This window comes from Sceloporus occidentalis, unplaced genomic scaffold (genome assembly GCF_023333645.1).
Source record: "Sceloporus occidentalis isolate IW3139 unplaced genomic scaffold, rSceOcc1.0.p SCAF_157, whole genome shotgun sequence".
Classification (NCBI taxonomy): domain Eukaryota; kingdom Metazoa; phylum Chordata; class Lepidosauria; order Squamata; family Phrynosomatidae; genus Sceloporus; species Sceloporus occidentalis.
In genome coordinates this window covers 1,832,046-1,854,218 of record NW_028317137.1, presented here as the reverse complement: position 1 = coordinate 1,854,218, position 22,173 = coordinate 1,832,046, and the positions used below count along the sequence as shown (strand labels likewise).

Below are 22,173 nucleotides of genomic sequence, written 5' to 3'. Positions count from 1 at the left end.
TGTTTAAAGCTCCTTATTCCCTGCTCCAGCTTGGCCCCTGTGCCCACTTACCTCACTGCTGTGTGGTCCTTGCTGGCAATGCGTATCGGACTCAACCACTGGGACGAGGCCCATAGGTCTCTTGGCCCCTGTAGCCTCCTTCCCAACTCAGTTGCCCGAGTGGCCATCTCTCCTCTCAGACCTTGGAGATCTCTCTCTGTTTGGCGATGGGTCCTCCTCTCGGCATGAAGACCCATCTCGATTAGCTGGAGGCGTGAAAGTTGATGGAGGGCGGCTTCCTTTAGGGGTACCTGACCTTGTTCCACCTGTTTCAGTCTTTGCTTCTCTGTACGCAACCATTCGTGGTGAGAAGGCAGGCACGGCCCCAGGGAGGCTTCACAAACCAGAGAAGGCAGTCTTTGTGTCTGCAAGGCTTCCACCTCTGCTTCCAAGGACTGAATCTCTCTTTCTAGGGAAGGGACCTGTTGAGGATCCCACAGCTGAAGAACAAATAAATGATTTAAAAAATCCCATAAATAATACAAAGGCTGCTATTTTGCATTTACGATAACGATAGTTCTAGAATAACGAGTAACAAAGCGTATTGTGGAGATCTCTCACCTGCTCCTCTCTAGTCCTGTGAACCCAGTTGAATGCCTCCTCTTTACCATGCAAGGTCCCCAGCGTCAGGCTGAGCTGTACCCTCTGAGATGCCCATGCGGTTCTAACCCTCTCGCCTTCCGCTTCTATTTCTCTCTTTAATCTCTTTTTCTGTTCCCTCTCTTCGTTTCTACCAGGCAGCAGCTCCTTTGAAAGATTTTCCACCTGCCCCCAACATGTGTTCTCGAGGTCTATGTGACCTCCCAGGTCAAGCAAAGACAGGAAGAGTTTAGGAGCCACCAAAGGAGAGTGAAGCTCTCCAAGCTCTTTTACGACTTCTCTCAGCCTCGTCAGTGCGGCTTTGCACTTGGTGTTCAGGGACGCCAGCCCCTCTTTGATGTGAATCAGATTTTTCTCCTCTTCCTTTTCAGACTTCTCCAGCGAGAGGTGGCTGCAGCGGAACGTCAACCCCAACGATTCCAACTTGTTGCGGGTCCGCAGTCTGTGGGTTTTTAGGTTCCTGAGGCTTTGCACCTCAGCTTCCAGTTCATCCAAAGTTTTACGCTCTTCCAAATCCAAGTCTCCAACATCCCCTCCTTCCCTCCTGCAGAGGCTCTGTAGTTCGTCCGCTTGAAGAAGCGGCTTCCCGGAAGCCAGAAGATCATTGTACGCCTCCAGCTGCTCATCGCTCAAGGCATTGCGTTGGTCCACCACCCCGCAGAGCCAGCCAAGAAACTGCTCGACTTCTTCATTGCCCTCGCAAAGCCAGTCAAAATCCTCACCCTTTAGGCCGCTGGCGCCCGGGTAACCAATGAGACGGAGCATTTCAACAAAGTCAGACCCTTGCACTCGATTGTTCTCCAAGAGGAAACAAGTGGATCGCTGGCGAGACAGCATAGCTACAGGAGAGAGACAAACAGACAGACAGAGAAACAGAGAGACAGACAGACAGACAGACAGAGAGACAGACATTCCCCGTTAAACTGAGTGGAGAGTGTTTTGTTTGCAGGGACAAATATATTGCCCCAATTCATTAAAGGGTCCCCCGGTGTCCCAGGCAGACTCCTGAACAAAGTCTTTTGTAAATACATTAATATGCTATTCTTAAAAACAAATAGATTATTTACCTTTATGAGAAGCTGCAGCTCCAGAGATGCAGCCGAATGCCCCCACGGTGGCCTCCATTTCTTGAAGCAGCCAATCAGTGACAGGAAAACACTCCCAGTGGGAGCACTGTCTGCACATGAGCGGCAGTAAATATATCACGTGGCAGGAGATGAGTTCTGTCATACAACCCGTGCATGGCGGCAGGGGAAAGGGGCAAATGCATGCGGGGGATTTTGCAGAATTTCTCCATGCATTTACAGAGGGGACACCACCGTATGCCTATCCACTGCATGTTTAAATTCCCCCAATGTGTTAACACCAACCACTTCTGCTGGGAGGCCGTTCCACTTATCTATATAATTTTAAGTAAAGTAAAACATCGTAACATTACATCTAAAATCATTACATCTGCATTAAATTCAAAGTTGCAATGCAGGCCGCATATATCAATTATATTAAATAGCCACGTTTAATCCCAATGAATTACCTTTAGCTGCTAAATCTATTTTATTCCGCAGCCAAACATGGAAATAATGCTTGAGGCATAAAAACTGCTTTCCCCAAAACACACTGAATATACATCAACGCGTGTTCCCTGCGATATATGTTTGCACTTATTATATCATCCAAATACCTGTTTATAAGTAAGACGTTCTTGCAGCGAGACTTTTGTTCTTCCTGACAACGTTGGTTTGGCAATTAATGAAACAACTTCAACCTGTGAAGAAAATCAGGAAAACCCTGGATGTCTCTTCCACACCTACCCTCAGCTACCCGTGTTTTGTATTATACTCTCTGTCTGAGATGGTGAACTCATTGTACTATTGCCACATCCAAGATGGCAGATTATGTGGCTGTCCAGCCCCATCCAAGATGGCAGGTTGTGTGGCTGCCCTGCCCCATCCAAGATGGCAAGTCATCTAAGGTGGAGGGTCATTTTACGTGGTGGATTTGTTTTGCTTTTCAATTAAAAGGCTGCTAATGCCGGTTATTATGCAAGGGTGATTGTTTTATTCCAAAAAAAAACAGATTGCTAATTTAGCCTGGGATTCTTATAATGCATTATGCAGGGCATCACTGATTGTATTGCAACCTAGCAGCATGCATTCTCTATAAGTAACCTTTTTTAAAAAAACTTTTTTCCACTTTTTTTCCCCACTTCCCTTCAGGATTTTAAGAAACTGGGAATGAAAGTAAATCTGTAGCCGCGTGACAGCGGATGGTCTGCAGACGCACACTGATGATGTCAGCAGAAAGCTGAGGCAATCAGCAGAGACTTTCACCGCTCTAGTGTTAAGAGGGCCGGGCTGGCGCTTTAAAGCCACAAGCCGCCTGATGGTGACAGCTGGACATGTGCGGCCACACGCTATGGTTTTCCCCTCATGTACCATGTGGACAGCTATAGAAGCCAGGGGCCACATGCTGCAGAACCAGGGTTAGTGTGTGGCCCTGTTGGCCTCGGTTCAGGCCTACTCCTAAACAAGGCCTTCAGTGACCAGATCCGCTTTTTTTATTTTCATGATAGATTTTTATTATATTGAATTATGGTACTTCATCTCCTGTCCCGCACTTGACATCCGGTGGGCGCTGAGCGTGACTTCACACCCACTCGCCAATTTCCTTGGCAGCAGCACGCGAGACGTAAAATGTAGCAGGGAGACGGCGTAAACATGGGGGGCGTTACGTCAGGGGAAGGAAACGCTACATTTAGACTATAAAATACTCAATGAAACAAAACAATGAATAATTCCCCCCCTCTTTGGTTAAATTGTTTGCTGCCAGGGTGACACCCAGTGGTCATGGATGGGATTGCGCACTGCCAATTTTTGACTCTTTCACCTCACTGTCCCATGAAGAATGCTTATTAAACACCCCTGTGTAAGTGCTTCAATACGCATAATTACTTTTAGGAGAGGACGCAGCTCTAGAGCTGCAGCCCAACACCCATCCGCGGTCCTGTTTACAGGCAATTGCCCAGGGGGGCGCTATATGATAGCGCCTCACGCTCACCTGATCATGTCTCGCTAGACACCCAATAACCCTTTCAGAGCCAGCACTGGCGCTTACTGCCGCTGAGTAGACTACGTGGGCGCAGACAGCAGGAGATGCATTTTGTTGAACACATCTCCCGCAAGCCTAGGAGACAGGGAGAGATGTCTGCATTTCCAAGGCGGACATCGCAGAAATGTGAATAGACATGTCAGCTGTGGGATACGATGGCGCAATATAAATAGTTTCAAAAGAATAATAATAGTCACATTCTGTTACATTTCTGGTGAATCTTTCAGTCATTTTCGTTTCTGTTGTGACATCTAGTGGACACTAGTGGTAGCTACATGTGAAAAATCTGATGCCTTGGAGTGAAGGCACCTTAAATAATCAAACACTCCTGCAGCACCCACACAGCAAACACTCAGAGGGGGTCTAACAAGACCAAGACGTAATGAGGAACCCGTGACTCAGGAACACGGCTCTCAGCTTCCAGGAGCTCACATTTAAACAAATGTTAACGGCGATTGCCAAAACTACAAGCTACAGGTAGATTTTAATATTACATTTATTTCATTTTGAAAAACATTTGGTAAAAGAAATTAATTTTCTATTAAATTAATTTTCATCTGTTTGTTGTTTGGTCATTGTGATATTTTTAAAATCGAACGTAATCTGATATATTGCAGATATTACAGGGTGCTGATATATTACAGGGTGCTGATACATTGTAGATATTAAAGGGTGCTGATATATTGCAGATATTACAGGGTGCTGATATATTGCAGATATTACAGGGTGCTGATATATTGCAGATATTACAGGGTGCTGATATATTGAAGAGATGACCCTCCTACCTCTTGCAGCCCCCACCACTTTTCCGTGAAACTCTCACCCCTTGATTCTGAACCCATGAAGCAGATGGAGTACTGAGTACTGATACTTTGAAGAGCCCCTAAAGGAGATCTTGTATTTAGTAATTTAATTTCTCTTTGTATTTGATGAGGTCATTTTTTGCGCAGTTCATAATGATGACATCCAACGAATTCAAGAGTTTACTAAAATCTCGCCCAGCGTTCTCTCTGTGAGAAATGAAGAGAAAATAGATTAACAAACCAATTCTTTTAGCAGCGAGTAATAAGGAAGGACTACAGCTGGTGTATTCAGAAACAGAGGTCATAAAGACTTATTATGGCGTACAGGACAGGAGCCCTACAACGTGGTGAGTTGTAATAGTGAAATGGTATCCAGAATGAGTTGGGGGACAATGAAAGAGATGCACGGAGAGGCTACAAGGTTCCATATGATAAGTACACGTTTTCTATAACAAACATGGGATGTATCTTTCAAACTGTATCAGAGACGCGTTACCTCTTCTGAATTTCTCCCCGGCCAGCAGAGCAAAGACTGTGATCGATACCAACAGCACAGCCAGAAGCGTGAACGCAATGACCATCCCAACGGAGACGCCGCCGGTCTGTAACCAGCCGGACCCTGGAGAGAGCGCCGGCACTTCTACGTGAGAGATGTATAACTTATATAAGTATTAGTCTACGCAATCTATATGCATAGGAGAGAGAGGGAATGCACATATGTACAGGTATGAGAGAGAGAGAGCAGTCTCGAGAGTGCGCGTAGATGAGACAGTTCTGTATGCCAGTGGACAATAGACAGGCCCGGACTAGCCGTCTGGCGCACTACATGAATGCCCGGTGAGACGCTGGCTGCCATTGCTCCACACACCTGATGGGGTGCTACAGTGTGGAGCCACAACTATGTAATTGGTGACCTGCTGGCCTTAAAGTGCCGGGGGTAATTTATCGTGGTCAGTCCAAAAGCTCAAACCTTAATCAGTCATTGGTCTCGTCTTAGATTTATGAGCCGATCCCGCGCATGTTTATATCCCCCTCCTACAGACCCTGTGAAGTTCCCCGGTAAGCCAGTAGGTGTCAGCAGCCGTCCACGCGCTACACTCTTACACTCCGGCAGCGTGTTGGTTGCGTGTATTCAGCACATAGCCTCGCGTACCATTTATCAGCCTGGGCCGAATTTCCTGTGTGGGAGAAAAAACTGTGGCTAGCATGAGCTCCAAGTTTTGTACTCACTCCATTCCCGTGTTACTGGCGTGTTTAGGCTGCCCTGGGCCACACGGCAGGTATACAGGTCTCCTGGCGTCAGGCTAACATTGACAGATAATGAAGACAAGAAGTCGCTGTCGGGGAGAGGCAGCGTCATTCTCTCCAGCTCCTCATCAGGTACCCGCTGGCCGTTCCTGTACCAGCTCATGGAGATTTCCCGCGGGTAGTGACCGTACGCCCTGCAGTGCAGTGCCATGGTGGTATTAGACGTCGGTTCCTGGGCCACCTCAAGCATTGGTTCTTCTGAAGATTAGAATTGCATTAAATGTTATTTATAGAGCGCCAGTCAGGGGCATAGCAAGACATTTGGGGCAATACTCTGTGGGAACAGTTTGGGGAAGACCATTTTCCATTCCAGGATGACGGCCCAGCGCACAAAGCAACCCCCATAAAGACACGGTTGGATGAGTTTGGGGAGGAAGAACTTGACCGGCCGCACAGAGCCCTGACAACCTCATCGCACACCTTTGGGATGAACTGGAATGGAGATTGTGAGCCGGGCATCTCATCCAACATCAGTACCTGTCCTCACAAACGCTCTACTGGATGAACGGGAAATAATTCCCACAGGAAAACCAAAAACGTAATCTAAGTCCCTGTTGGTGTAATGGTCAGGTATCCCAATACTTTTGCCCATATAGTGTATCTATATAACACAAAAGGAAGAGTTTCGGGAACCAGAGCAATAATGCAGTAAAAGGGCATCTAGAATTATGTGTAATGTTATATAAAGCTACACCACTGCGAGAATGCCGTTAGAATAAACACCGTGATTTGGTGGGAAGCCGCGTGATGTCCACATACCTCTCCTGCTGAGCGTGACATTTCCCGCAGACAGCAGTAGCTCCAGGTTTACCAGGCAGTTCTTCTCCAACTGGTCCCTTAGGTTCTCGTTATTCGTCCTGTTGGAATTTAAGATGTCCACGTAGAACTGAGCAGAAGCGATATCTGTTGTCCAGTTTGCCGTGTCAGGGTTGAAGTGGGTAAAACGCTGCCCATTATAAGCCTCGCTAAGAACGCTTTCCACGGACCCATTATCATGCAGCGTACAGCCTTCCATCTTCTGGAGAATATGATACCCTATGAGCGAAGGACAGGGGGTACGTTCGGAACAAGGAGACGCGAGTCTAAGCCCTCCATCTGGGAACGCATGGTGATGGAGGCAGCCATAGACGGGCTCAGATAATAAGCTCTAGTTTGGTGAAGCTGCCCTTGACCAAGACTCGTAACTCACCTTCGCTGGCGTTCGTGTAGTTCATTATAGCCCGTAAGTAGTTTTGCATTATGAGCTGATGATTACTCTCCATGATGTCAATGGACCACAGACTGAGGTTAGCGTTTTTCACCCATGGAGCTCTGATCTCCAGCAGCTGGGTACGGCTGTCGTACCAGTACAGAACCACACCGTCCATTTCTCGGGTCGTGAAGTAAGAAGGATGGCCGGGGCCTTGGTGATTGGTCACTGTTGTAAAGTAATGGTGACTGTGACTTGCTGAAAGAATACAAGACGGCAAGGAAACTATTAAAAGCCGAGGAGACTGGGGGATGGGGAGAGCGTTACCAGAGAATGAGAGATTCTGAAGTGAAGGAGGAAAAGTTAGAGAATTAGTACAAGAGACAGTCAGTGACCGAGACACAGTAGGAGAGGCAGAGCGTGACAGCCTGTAACAGAGACACGGCAAGAGAGTTAATAAGAGACAGAGGCAGTGTTAATGAGAGGGACGGGGCAGACAGTAGCAAGCAGCGTTAGAGTTAGTAAGTAAGACAAGAGCAGATGGCGTAACCAACGTGGACAGAGACAGACAGTAACCAGCAAGATCAGATCGCGTTAGTAACATAGACGGGCACAGACACTAACACACACCAGTGCAGACAGCGGCAGACGGAATTAGAAACAGAAAAGAACAGACAGAGTTTGTAACAAAGAAGATGTTATTATGAGATGATGGGAGGTCAGTAGCAGACAGGGAGAATGCTGGCTTTCATACAAACTGATCAGTAATACCAGCAGAAGTCCAAGAGATGAGTATGGCCATAAAAATGAGACAGGAGTCCCTCGTCCTAGTTTCTGCCGTCCGCTCCATGCCTTCTCTTACCCCTCGGTAAATGGCTCCGTCTGGCGTGTTACTCAAGCTAGAATTTTGTAACGAGGGAACTGCCCCTCTCCTGCCACTTGTTCTGTTATTAATAACGACGACAACAAACAGAAAATCCCTTTTCGAAAATTCACAAAGACGTGTCCAAAAAGCAAGAGCAAACGCCAAGGAAAACAAGATGCTTCTTTGTTAAGAGGCCATCGAAATGGGATAAGATCCAATCTAAATATTACCAATGGTAATGAAAGTAATGGGAAATTGGGTTACCTTCCGAAACACTAAGTGACAGTATTTAAAGCATGGCCGGTGGGTTTCCGTTGTTCTTCTGTCTCGTGGAGTTGGCTGGGGAAGGTTGGTTGACCAGATCCAACCGGATCTCACCAACCTGTAGCTTTTCCATTATGGCCACCAAAATATTCTCAGGGTCATGCGTTTAGTTTTTTTTGAGAACGCACTCAATGGCCGCTGACAAGCAGAGCCATTCTTTTTGGGGTAAACCACAGCGGCAGAGACGGCTTGAAACGTGATGCCCATTCCTGGTTAGGGATGAAGGTAGCCTTCAGTAGAAGTTACTATTTCTTATTTTGCCTCAGTGGGTACAATAAAGGGCAGAAACAATATCATGGAGTCGGTTCCGACCCGTCCGGATTGTCATAGTCTGGATTGACTCAGGACCCTCTGGCCTGGCTGTTTAATTAGGAAGGCTCTTTGATCACACCTCAGTCCATGTGAGACGGAGTACAGGTCTGTGTTGCACAAGCTGTTTTTCAGGGGATTAAACAGCACAAATATTACATCACAACATTTTTGCTAATGATGAAATCAGTGTGTTTGTTCTGCAGAAGCCTTGGCATCTCTGATAGAGAAAGCATTCACTGTCTCACGGGTTGGTACCGTCCAGAATAGTTGCCAAAGGTAAGAGGCGAGAAGCCATAATGGAATGGAGGAAATAGAGATAAGAATAACTGATCGGGGTGTACATTTGAGTTGCTTTATTAAATATTGGCCTATTTTCAAGCTACATCACACACACGCACACACACACGCACACACACACGCACACACACACAGTGGCATGCGCTGCTGTACATGCACTTACAAACATGCATTATTTAGCAATTTTTTTATCCAAATAAGCCTTGGGTTTTTCTTCACGGAGCGACCTGTTCATAGAAGTTTATCCTCTGACATCATAAAAGTCTAATTCCCTTCCATTGGTTTAATCCGTGTTACCCAGATACACAATCACATACACAAAAACACTTGTCCACATTAACATCCGGTCCACACACTCACACTCACACACGCTCGCACCACTCACTCACCCTGCCTCAGCCTGTTCATCAATGTAGCCGCGATGCACCTGCGGTTCACTTAATGTTACGTGACCCCCGTCAACCCCTAAAATTCAGCTCCGTTTAAGTGGCACCTAAGGTCGGTCCCATCCTATTCTGGCGCTCAGCATGAAACAGGAAATAATAAGTAATAATTAAAATGAATATTTATATTTTTCCATATCGTTTAAGGGAAATGTGCGTGGTTGAGTACAAAGTATTGTATTTTCACCGGATGAGGTTAACCACGTTGGTAAAATTACAGTTTAAAACTGTTGCTAAAAAACATAAGGGCTTTTATTTCTAGTAATATATCCAGAGCTCCAGCACCTGGCTGTCCTACATCGATACATCTGCGTACGGGACAAGCATACCGAGTCCTGAATTAGCATCGGCCCCGCAGCACCCTGAATTTTAGACTCGGATGCGTCGGGGGATACTTTCCACGCAGTCATCTGTGCAAGCGCATGCGGATACATGTTGCGAGTGAGGTCACGCGTGTTGAATGAAAACTTGCATGTCCTCGCCTGCGACGTGAAAATGCAAAACTAAAAAAAATTTGGGCATTTAAAAATCATTTATACTCTTCAAAGACTGTCATCTACTGACCACGAGGTACAGGTGAATACCCCCCCCCCCAATATTCCTTACGTCATTTCCAGTAAGTTGTGAGAAATTAGAAGAACAAATCTTGGTGGAGGTATGGAGGCCATCTGTGCTGCTTTCTTCTGAGCCCCATCTGGTTGCCTGTGGTAGAGGATGGGGTTAACATTTATTTAATTTATTTAATCGACTAATGGAAAATTAACTCTTTGATGGTGCTTCCATCCCAGCCAATTCCAGCTTGGATAAACCATTGTGACGATTAAGTGGATTGAAGGTGCTGTCATTTTATTCTTTCCTCTGAAGACTTAATAACATAAAAAACAACGCAGAAACCTTTGCATTTTGTTAAATTTTTATATGGCAACTCAAGTGAAAGAATGGAGTCTTTAGTGAAAGTTGATACTTTTTATTAGTCCAACAAGGCAAAAGATGTTAAGTTACTTAAGCTTTCAGGTCCTTGGATGCCTCATCTTTAGATAGAACCACCTAGAGATCCGAGGAGGACACCTGTGCAGCCCTGAACGATGCATTTTAATAAGATAACAAAGCCTGCCGTACCGCGGACACAGTGGACGGGATGAGAAATCTTACAAATTAAAAATCTCTCCGTAAACAACATTTGGGGTATAAACTGTGTTACTTGAGGACACTAAGCAACCTTGATTGACAGTTTGACAAATTTTCACATTGACTGCCTCTAGGTAGTATTGTACCGGACTAAATACGGGTCGGGACAAATATATTCCAACCTCAAATTCTTCCTACTCATCGGTAGTAAAACTGATTATACTGCGACATGCAATACACCGGCTTTCATTAAACTAGCCTAAAGGGCTTAAAGTGGGCATTTTTGCCATTAATTGAAAAGCCATTGAAGCCATTACTGTGTTACTCACTTAGTTACCCAAGTCTGTCTTATTATCGAGACGATGATGAATAAGGCAATAGACAGACTATTTTTTTTCTTTCCTCATTGCCTCCTGCTCCTTTGCCAAGTAAGAAATCCAAAAACTGCAATGGTCACCCCCAGGAGTACCGCAAGACAGATGGCAATCACGGCACCCACGGATAACTCTTGGCCTTGGCTGGCAAAGCCATTGGTTGCTCCTGGAATTAAATAAAAGAAAGAATACATAATGTTGGAGAGAGAGAGAGATATATCGCTCCCCGTGCTATTGATACAATTGTGGTGTCAATATGTCCAAAAAATAAAGTTAAAACACTATTTGGTCTATTCATTTAAGGTTAAATACCCACACTCCATATATTCATGCGCATGTTCACTATAATTTCCAGGGCCCTCTATTAACTCCTGGAAATCTCTCCCTTGCTCCACACTGTCTGTGTTAATGTGAGCTTGAGAGATGGACATTTACGTGCAGTTTAGTGAATAGGCGCTTACGATTATTAATAGACGCACAACACGCGTTGTACCATTTTTGCACTTACTCCACTGGCTCCGTATGGGCCGCTCCGTGCTGTTGTGGGTCACCTGACAGGTGAATGTGTCCTCATTCGTTGTGGTGACATTGACGGAAAGCACAGACAGGTAGGTCTGATCGGTGAGGGGCAGCGTCAGTATCTCCGCGTCAGCCTCCGTTATTTGCTGCCCATTTCTCTCCCAAACCATGAGGATATCCTTGGGGTAGTGTCCGTACGCCCTGCACTCCAGGGTTATCATGTTATTGCTTGTGGATCTCTGCGTAACATAAATGACCGGAGCTTCTGTGGGAACAGTTCATTGCCAGACAGGAGTTACAGATAATGTTATATATGGTCATTTATGCGACTGCGCACATTCACCAATCATACACACACATACACTTATCACATATACTATATGTATACAGGTGTAGAATGTTGGCATATGGGACAATATTGGACGTAAGCAATGAATTATTGTATTATTGTAAGTTGGAGGATTCTTATTGGGAGACAATATGATCCAATTAACAACCCCCTTCTAAACCAGACAATGAGTGTATGTGGTCCAGGTTCAATAGAATCTATCATTATTATTATTATTATTATGTTTTTTATGCCAACACTTTACACAGCGCTTCTTACAATAAATGTATTCAGGTCTGACAAGACTTGAATTGACAAACTAAGAAAAAAACAATACATCCGGTGGAGAGGTAAATCTAGCGAATTTACTATTATGGCCCCAATATTTACCTTTTATAGTAAAGATGTAGATTTTGTATGGATGATGAAGCCCCCAATGTCCCACTTTTGCGGACAGCGGAGATCATGGATTTGTTGAGGGATCCTCTGATCTCCCCTGACTGGCCGGGGAAGGTGTAGAAAGCAATGGAGTCTGCGCTTTCGCGGCATTGAACTCCACTGCTACTCTTACTTGGTTAATGGATACATTTGGATGATTTGTTACATATCAGTGGTCATCACAGACACTTTTTGGTACTGAAGAAGTGGAGTTTTTAAATTCCTTTACTTTACAAACCTTTTGTAGCATATGTGCTTTGAAGGACGAGAAGGTCTTTTATATGCTCAGGACAAACTTCTGTGAGCAAACGGATTGTTTCTTCATTTTCAGTCATATTCTGGTTTGCTAGATCCTCAAAATACTGAGCCTCGGGCACATCTGCAGTCCAGTTTCCAGTTTCCATGTTGAAAGTAATAAAGGGCTCCCCGTCATAGACTATTCTGAATGTTGCATTTACGGTTCCATTATCATGCAGATCACAGCCTTCTATATTCTGCATAACATGAACTCCTGTTAGCGAGCAAAACAGCTTCAGAAACCTATTTTCCATGAACCAATGCCGTTAAAGGATTAAATTACTTTTCTAGTACAAATAACGGATTTGTTGAAATTTATCGGAAATGTCTTTAGTTAGTGGCATACCTCCCAACATTTCAAATTATTGTAACGGTGTGACTGTAGGCATGGTTTGGGGGCTTTACTGAGATTTTTGAGATATCGGTGTGATACTGTAGCAAATTTTTGAATGTAGCTTATAAATGAAATTACTACAAACTTGTTTTTTTATGTTTTCTACGGTTCTGCATACACTAGTTCTATACCTCCAAGACGTGCCTGTGTTTAACATAGCCCTACTTTAGGTCCCCAAGCTAAACTCTTTGTCCAAACCAAGCAAAACTGCCCAAGAAGGAAACCATTAACAAACCAAGGTAACAAACAGAAGAATATCTAAATATGGATTGTTGTACAGAAAAAGTACATTGACTAATATGTACTAATTGTATAGTATATTCTTTATAGACAAAGGGCAATTATTGTTAACGACTACATCAGATACTTACCATCTGTTTCATTCAGGAGGCTGGTAATATTATTTAGAAGAGATAACGTGGAGTTTTTATGACTAGCCATTTGATTGTTCAGCGCTGGTAAACTGCCATTGTATGCTTTGAACCAACAAACTTTGACTTCCATTAACTTATTTATATTGTCATACTGATAAAGAATGATATCATCCAAGACTCGTGTTGTGACGTATGAGGGTTCTCCAGGTAATGGCTGGTTGATTGTGGTTGTGAAAAAGTAGTGACTGTGGCTACCTGTGGGAAGAGAGAGAATCTGGTAACAAGATAACAAAAGTTCACAATTATCTGGGGTGGATTGACAATTTGCCAACAAGAGCTTGGTGTAGAGTACAGCTCAACTCATTCAACAATACACATTGGGCTTTGGGCCAAATAAACACATACATTCCCCATCACCTTCCCGGACGCTTGCCAGGGTCTCCACTGCCAAACTAAATTCTCTGGACACCGAGGAGGTAGTAGTCTGCGACTAAAAAAAGAGACTGAGACCTGAGAGCGCTGTTTCTTAGATCCGTCTAAAACCAAGTGTAAGGTTTTTAGGAGTTCCATGGAGCCAGATGAATAACCCTTCATTGCAACCCTCCGAAGCACCATCCCGAGCGGGTTCATTGCTAGCTATTGTGGTACCACATTAAACAAAAGTATTTAAGTCCTTTATGGGAAGTGCCCCAAACAACCCCTGAGACGCAGGGGGCAACTTGTTAGCCTAGGCCAGAGCATGTCACAGGCCACAATGTTCCCTATTCTCTGTATTTGTAGACAGAAAGGGCTACCATACACGTAATTAGCCGGTGCCATGATGAGACGTATCTATTGCTTTCATTATCTGTTTTATATGTTTACGGAGTGAAGCGTGCATTTTGGAGACAATTGCCTCCTGATCAACTTCTGCAGTGGAAAACGGTAGTCTTGGTGGCGATAATAACCTCAAAGTAAATTAAAAAGAAATAACCAATGTCTATCTCTCCATCATATCTGAGGCAAATGAAGATTTCCCCAATTTTTTATTTACACACAACTATTCAGCCCCCAGCAGACTTATGGGAAAAAAATGATTAGTTGATTGGCTTCTTCTAGCGTCAGTTTAAGAATCTTTGTTGTCCTTACCAGAATAAACCGGGTAGACGCAGGAGACCATGAAAAGAACCGCAGTTAGCGTGTATGTTCCCATGTTTCATACGCTGGTGTCCTTGCCGTCTCCAGTTGCTCCTCCGCCTGGTCGAACTGGAGCAGCCTGATATATACCAGAATTTGGCATAATTTGATGGGAGAACCTCCTCACCCAGCCCTTAATCTGGTGCAATATTTCTAGGAGTGTCTGAGCCAACAGACCCGGCCAGGAAAGTCCCAGGTAAAAATAATGCGGTGCTGGATACATCTAGACTTTATATAATATAATTTATAATATGTCATGCATAATCAATTCTAAACCTATAATTAATGGGTGAGAAGTTGTAAGCATGGTAAAGAATGCCTGAGCAAGAAGCGGCAGCCATGCAGCTACAGTTGCCCCCCTGCTCTTTAGTCTGACGATTCCAAAATATTCAAATATGAAAGCTTATTATGAATAAAGGTAACTAAAGTATGATTTGCGCCCTCCCTCCAGCAGATAAATCAGGCAGGTCTATATTCCACAAACAGGTTGAGAGAATGTATTGAGAAGATTTTTGACCTGTCCTGCAAGAGGCAAAATCCTACCCTGTGATGGAATGAAAAGGAATGAAAGGGAATGAAAGGGAATGAAAGGCCCTGCTTTTGATTTGCTGGAGTTCCAAAATCAACATAGCTGGGACCTGATAAACATTATTTCCCGACGTGTATTCGATAATCGATACACTGTTGCAGCGTGAGAAGCGGTGTTTCTTCACCCATCCTAAGAGGGTACAGCACGGGAAGTGTGTCTACTGCCAGTGCCTTAGATGTGAAGATATGTACAGAGGAACGTGGTCCTTGCAATGCTATGTGTTGGATAAAGAATTATAACCGTGTTTCACAACGTTTTTTGTACCAGGGTTATTAATATACTGAAACCAAGAGTCATTAATACAAACGTCTTGCACATTGAGGTCACCAAAGCTGCACATGTCTGCTAGAAAAACATCAGGGTTCAGATACCAAGCATGCTGTTGGCTATTGGAGCTTTCATTCATTCAGCTTAGCTCCCGTTGACTAAAAAAGTAGCGCGTGGAAGAAGCATTCTGCAGTATGCTTCCTGCATTCAGTGACGGCAGCCGGGGGAGGAGCTAAATGATACAGAAAACGTTCCAGTAACAAAAACACTGGATTCCATGCAAAATGGACTCCGATACGCAATTAATTTAAATTCTAGGACAGTATAAGATGACAAAAAAGGAAAGAAGGGGTGGAAGGCATGAAGGGGTGGAGCTGGGCCCAAAAGTCAAGTAGGCAGAATTGGAGGTATACTGACCCCCCCCGGACAGAGGATCTCCCCAACTGGCACATGTTGCCCACTGCCCGCGACAGTAGGGCAGCTATCTGGGACAGCAGCACAGTGCCTAAAAATTTGTGTCTCGTGAAAACCAGGACTTTTGGAGGTATGATGTCACAGACCAGGCCCTTCGCAGAAGAGGTAATATGCTGCCAGGTTCTACTAGATTGGCAGGAATTACCGAATCGTAATGCTATTATTTTAGGGAGTTGCTCTGCCTTGTTTCCCAGCAAATTAAGAATCATTGTATGCATTTGTGCAGCATCATAGACTGAAAAACATATAGGAACATGTAACATATAATAAATACATTATTTATTAACCTTAAACTAACTGGATACACAGAGTGGGTGTCAGACGGTTGCTCTATTAAAGTGGCATTAACTTAATTAGTAATTCCATTTTGTACCTCAAAGATTCAAGTCACTTTAAAAGAGATCAGTAACTTTATAACTACTATACATTCTGCAGTTCTATACACTAAATGACCCTAAAATAGGCAGCATGGTAGGGTGAGACCATGCCCCCCCCCCTCCTGGAACACTTGCCAGACATTATAACTTAATATCTCCAAAACAAAGAAATTGACAGCTGAACAAAAAAGGGCAAGCGTATGCTGAATGCGGTGAGGTTTTAAGAAACGTGAAACAGATTCCCAGCAGAAGTGGTAGAGGCTAATAGAGTGAGGGAATTTAAACATGCATGGGATAGGCATATGGCTCCTAGGGGTGAGACCAAGGACCAAAGTAAAATTTGATGTTTCTATGTAACATATACATATAGGCAGCCTTCTGCCTTTTCACTGAAACTCCATGCTTATTCCTCCCCATTAAGATATATATCAGTTAGTTACTGATTTATGTTGAATGTTTCAGGCAGAGTTAACAGGACATTTATTACACCAGAGGCACAGACCACAGCTTCCTTGATACTTGCGTCCATACCCAGCAATCAGATCCTCAGTATACCCCAATACAGTCTGACCTCGTGCTGTCAGTGATCAGATACCCCCTCTTGGTATATGCCCACTGGCCAAGCCCACCAGGGCAATCTTTATTGTGCAGGGAGCAGGTAACACACAGGTAAGGGGGGACCTTACACACAGGTAACGACACCTGGCTAGCAGTTTTCTGGTTTCCTCGCTGGAGTGTTCTATCCTTCTCTTCCAGAACTCATGCAAAACTCAACATTACGTTTGTGGAAAATCCTTTTATTTGTGTTATTATTATCATTAAAAGGCTATTTTTCTGTTCTTGGAATGCCCCCCATGGAGGGTAAACTGCTGGGTCTGGCTCCAGAGGTAAATACATCACTGTCTGTATTCTAGAAGTTATAAGCTGCATTCTAATCGTACCTACACTGTTTTGGACCCTTCCGTTTTAGAAGAACTATGGGAGATGAACCAACGATCCTCACAGCAGAAGCAGCGAGAGGACATGGCTTGGTCATTGTCTGCTCTTACTTGGTGAAGTAAAAGGGAAGTTTTAACATGTACAGGAATAACGGGAAAGAGATTTTAGAATCAACAATAATTTGAAGAACTTCTAATAACCCTAGATCTGACTAGAACAAGATTACGTATAATATATATCACGTGATTTAATTCACACCGATTGAAATCAAAACACTAAAAATAATAAGAATTGCAGACCAGGGTTCCCAATATGTGCAGCCCTGGGACTGAATGTGCGCACTTCACGTTGGAACACAGTCCAGGATCCAGTCGTCCCGTCCCAGGAGGAACTCGTATGATGAGGCCCTGCTTTATACAAGTGGTGGTGCCAAAACGGTCATGGAACCCGCACAGGGAGGCAGTTTAGAACGGCAAATAAAACACACACTCTTGCAAAACCACACAAGCAGGGGAGGCGAATTCAAATATCGCGCCAGACTCAACCTCAAAGGACAGTCTTCAGGCCTCCAACATCATGCTGCCTCTGAAATATTTGGCTCATTGTTAAGCAAAGTAGCATAGGAGACAGGTGGCCTCCCCCAGGTCTTCATTTCATATCCGTGAGTCTGTGACCAGAATGCAGACAGACGAGAAGAAAAAAGGTAAAAAAACAGTGAAAATGTTAAATTCTAACAAGACCGAAACCTGACTTGGGCATCTGCTAAAAGCCTCGTCAATGGCAGACTGAATATACAGTATAAACAGTGAGTGATAATAGTAATGTTATAGGTTCAGTTTATACCCGAATGGCACACATATGTAGGATGCAAGTGGGCTGCTTAGCTATGAACAGGGTGACATTTCAATAAATGGCCCATAGGCACCGGGGAAGTTCTTAAACTTGGTCACAGGCCCAGACCCATGTATAGGTAAAATGTTACTTCACCTGAAGCAGACCTAGTCATCTACACATTACTGAACGACAAGTTTACTGAAAGGGATTATTACCGCCCTTCCTTACATTATCATCCATGTGACTGCTAAAGCAAACGTATTCCATGTAGCTATAGAGAGTAGGAGGGAGATGCTTTATAAATAAAATCATTAAAACTACCACATGTAATGCACTTAATTCCTGTACTCACCACGGAAGCGCCTATGTGCAAGTACCCCAAACACAACAATAAGGACACACAGGAGTACAAGAGAGGCACCGACAGCGAGCGCAATCCCTCTATGGGGTGAGATGGGTTCTGTGGGTTCTGTTTACAGAAGAGAATGAAATTGGTGAAATATCCAGGGATGGTTCTCAGAAAGGAATGTCAGCAGACAACTCACCCCAGGGAACAATGAGTTCCTTCTCCAGGCTGCTGTGGTCCACATAGCAGGAGTAACTGTCCCCTTCCCTCGGTGTCACCTCCACACTGGCTCTGATCTGGTAGGTGCCGTCAGTATTGGGGAGGATCTGTTTGGCCTCGTCTGAATAAACCTCATCAGTGCCATTCCTCATCCACTTCACGTCCACGTCTCGCGGGTAAAACCCATACACGTGGCAGAGGAGCTTCGTGACCCCACCTGAATCTTGATTTGAAATCATCACCTGTGGCTGAACTGAAAGAAGCAAGAACAGTGAAACGTGAGAGGCAAAGATTGGTGTCAGCGGAAGGATAGCGAATGTCAGGGGCAGGCAGTAAATGTTCAGTGCTGAAAGAAAAAACTATGGATGAGGCAGGATAATTGAGAATATTGAGGACCACTCAAAGCAGTGGGCCCTCAATGAACATGGTTATAAGGTTTTGAAAAAGTGGTTTGTTTCGCTAGCTCTGAGCCCACCTTTTCTCAGCAAATCATGTTTCCCGTGAAGAAAATATGTATCCATCCATGCAATGCATTCATTCTCAATCAAATACTTGTTGTATTTGCCTCTAAATTCACGATTGTTCCATTGCTCTGTGATGACCTGAGCCTCATGGGTTCCCGGAATGTAGATTAAATTGTCTTTATCAAAAACAATAAACTCTTTCCCGTTGAAGGCACATTCCAGGTAACCACCAATGCCACCGTCTTCATGCTTGTGACAGGCAAACTTCACCTGGAGCACGCTGATACCTGCACCACAGAAAACAAATACCCGCTAAGCCTTTAATATTCCAGAACACAAAATCAAAATTGTCTGATGTTCCGAAGCACAACGATAGCACCTCTGCCATCTCATCCATCAAAACAACCTTCTGCTGAGGTTTGTGCCGCGGTGTCCTGCTTCACAGTGTCATCCATATTACTATAAATCGGTGATTGTACACACAACTGTAATCATTGTGATTGTATGGTAGAATATCAGTTAGCAGACGTGTTGCTAAGACATATTGATTTTTTTGGGTGTATAGTCCAAAGTTGGTGGGCTGATGTTCATGGAATAAGAAGTTACAGACTCTCAGTCCTCAGGGGTCTTTTCTTCAGGAAGAGACTTAATTAACAAAACTATGCATTATTCTGGGCATGCTTAGCTCTTCTTCAAAGAATGCTGATACATGAGAAGAAGAAGGTGAATACGTTTATTTACCTGTTGTCTGATTGTGAAGGTTCCGAAACTGCATCATGAAATGTTTATGTAGATTTTCATAATATTGTCCAAGTCGGGCTAGCATCTGCCAGTGTTCCGGTTCCACGCGCTCTGCCATCCATGGCAATGCGAGTTGCGCTCTTCGGGAATCACTGGTGTACTTCCCAAAAAACACATCATCCACAAAGCCGATACCTGAATACGGAGGCAGCCCGGGTAGGGGTGAGGAGACCGTGGTGATATAATAGTTCAAGGAGTGACTTTCTGTGGGAAAAATAAATGATGGTTATAAATTTGAAAAAAACAGACAGAAGTTAAAGCGTCATTCTCATTCCAGATTATCTCCAATCCTTATTATTAGTTTCTCCACATTCTTTAAATGTTATATTATTAAATGCAGGGTATCTAACCTTAGCCAAGATAACCTAAATTCATGTAAACTACCTATTGGAGGTAATTTACTTCAACCTTTATGTTGTGGATGCTGAAGCTTGTGTCATAGAGAAGCAGGAGCAACATTATTAATTTCCAGTTCTGAAGTTCTGTTCCTTGGTTACCAATAAAATGCTTCCTGCTCCAACCAGCAACAATCAGCAACTTAACAGGGGAGAGATATCTTAACGTTGAGGAATAATCCTATAGCTCCTAAGAGCAGGAAGTAAAGATGGCTGCTTCCATGGTATAAGCATACGATGTGTTTCTAATACATGTATTGCACGATCTATCCTCTAAACACAAAAGGGTTTGTTTAAATAGAATACAGACCAGTGAAAGGGTCATTGATGGTCATATCTGGGGACTTGTGAGCTCCGGCTACCCGGAGGCTGCCCTTGAGGGACGCGGACAGGACTGCGCTCTGGTGTTAGTGGGCAGGTCAGCTGATGTCGGGGGTGTTCCCGCTGACATTGCAGGAAACCCCCCCATTAAAAGGGGAAATAGGCGGTGAGTGGGTGTGTCAGGACCCCGCTCCCACGAGCCGAAAGATTCAGAGAAGCAGCCCTTCCACTTCAAAATTAAGGGGTAGTAGAAGTATTATTAAACATTCATCTACAGACACCAGACAAGCCAGAAGGATTGTTTTTTTCCCTCAGAAATCTTATGGTGCTGCCACAACCACAAGGGATTCTGGGTAGGCGCATGCACATGCAAAAAGATGATTATTGTTGACCTCTATGGGACCTGACTGGAATCTGTATACTTCCATGTTCTCTTCCTCCATGCACGGAAACACATAAACGGCTGCTGGAAATGGCTTCCACATCGAGCTGCTTTATATCATATTAGACAGCCTCGCACTGATCTCCTCACTTTGATCCTGGCAAGACAGATAGGAGTGAAGGACAGATCGGAGCGAACGGGTGAATGAACTGTGTTTTTGCATTAAGGAGCGGGTGGGAATGGTAACTGAAATGACGACTGTTTTATTTCCTATTTTCCTAAGAAATGAAACCTGTGTTACTTATTGGTTTATATAGCGCTATCACCATACCTGGGAACTTTTCGGGTTTGACCCGGAGATTGCCGGCTGAGCACTGCTTCTCCGGTTCTCCGAGTCAAGACCTGAATCCTCCGGGTCGCGGGAGCCCACACATTTTCCCTTTAAAAGGGGGTTTTCCCGCTGCTGTCAGTGCAAACTCCCCCGACATCAGTGAGACCGCCCCCGACGTCAGCGGGAGCTCCCACTGACTTACCCGGAGACCAGAAATTCCCAGGTATGGCCATCACATACTGTGGCGCTGTACAATGGAATGGGCTGCATGTGCGGTCTTCGTGTATGTACAACCTCATCTATTGGCTATATTTAGTGTAACGGATGGTAGACCCCGTTTTAGGAAGGTTATTGGGACTGCGATGTTACATTGACTTGTAGGGGTAAAATGGTAATATTTTGTACTTTCGCCCTCTTGTTTCCATTTCTATTTGTATTAAGAATGACTCACCATCTACTTCCCTACTTAACCCCTTCACCTTGTGTATTCGCCATTTGCTGATGCCGATGTTGTTTGTAATTCCTGCCGTTGTGTTATCTGTTAATTATGTTAACCTTTTCCTGTTTCCTGTGTTTGTTAATTTCCCTTCTCCTGGTAAAGTCGTTACCTAAACTATGCCCCGTCCCAATAAAGTGTGTTCTCTTGACTGGTGTGTCTTGACTGGTTTGTCGTGTCGTGTCTGGTGTGTCGTCTCCTGACCAAAGGTCCGGTTATTTGGGAAACCTTTCTACCCCCGAGGAGCATCTTTACTCTGAGAACCGGAGTGGCTACCCATCTTGAAGCTGTCTTTGAGGAAGGTGGCAACAACGGCCAGAGATGCCCCGCTAGACCCCCTGATTCCTGATACATTTACTAAAAGGCATGGGGGCTTTTAAGAAAATTAAGTTATATAAGTTTTACGATTTGATTTGGATATTATGGGAAAATAATTAGAGAGAATTGTAGGGCTGCAACAACTAATCGATAAAATCGATAATCGATAATGAAAATCGTTGCCAAGATGATGGGTTTTTTTCAGAGCAAATGCTCTGAAAAACACCTCTCATTTTATAATCCGATCACCTACCATAATCAATGTCACCTACAGCAGTTACTACTTCCCAGTCCCTCCCTGCAG

At 44.3% G+C, this 22,173-nt stretch overlaps 1 protein-coding gene across 1 annotated transcript; it reads right to left on the bottom strand.

The window, feature by feature from the left end:
* Positions 1-17,559: 17,559 nt before the first annotated feature.
* Positions 17,560-21,325, bottom strand: LOC149280405 (major histocompatibility complex class I-related protein 1-like). Its single transcript, XM_089500649.1, has 7 exons — positions 21,296-21,325; positions 20,332-20,422; positions 19,567-19,830; positions 18,837-19,112; positions 18,342-18,614; positions 18,149-18,256; positions 17,560-17,629 (listed from the first exon to the last, which is right to left on the bottom strand). Exons 1-7 carry the CDS (start codon positions 21,323-21,325, stop codon positions 17,616-17,618), a joined length of 1,056 nt encoding a protein of 351 aa, XP_089356775.1. The 3' UTR covers positions 17,560-17,615.
* Positions 21,326-22,173: the final 848 nt, after the last annotated feature.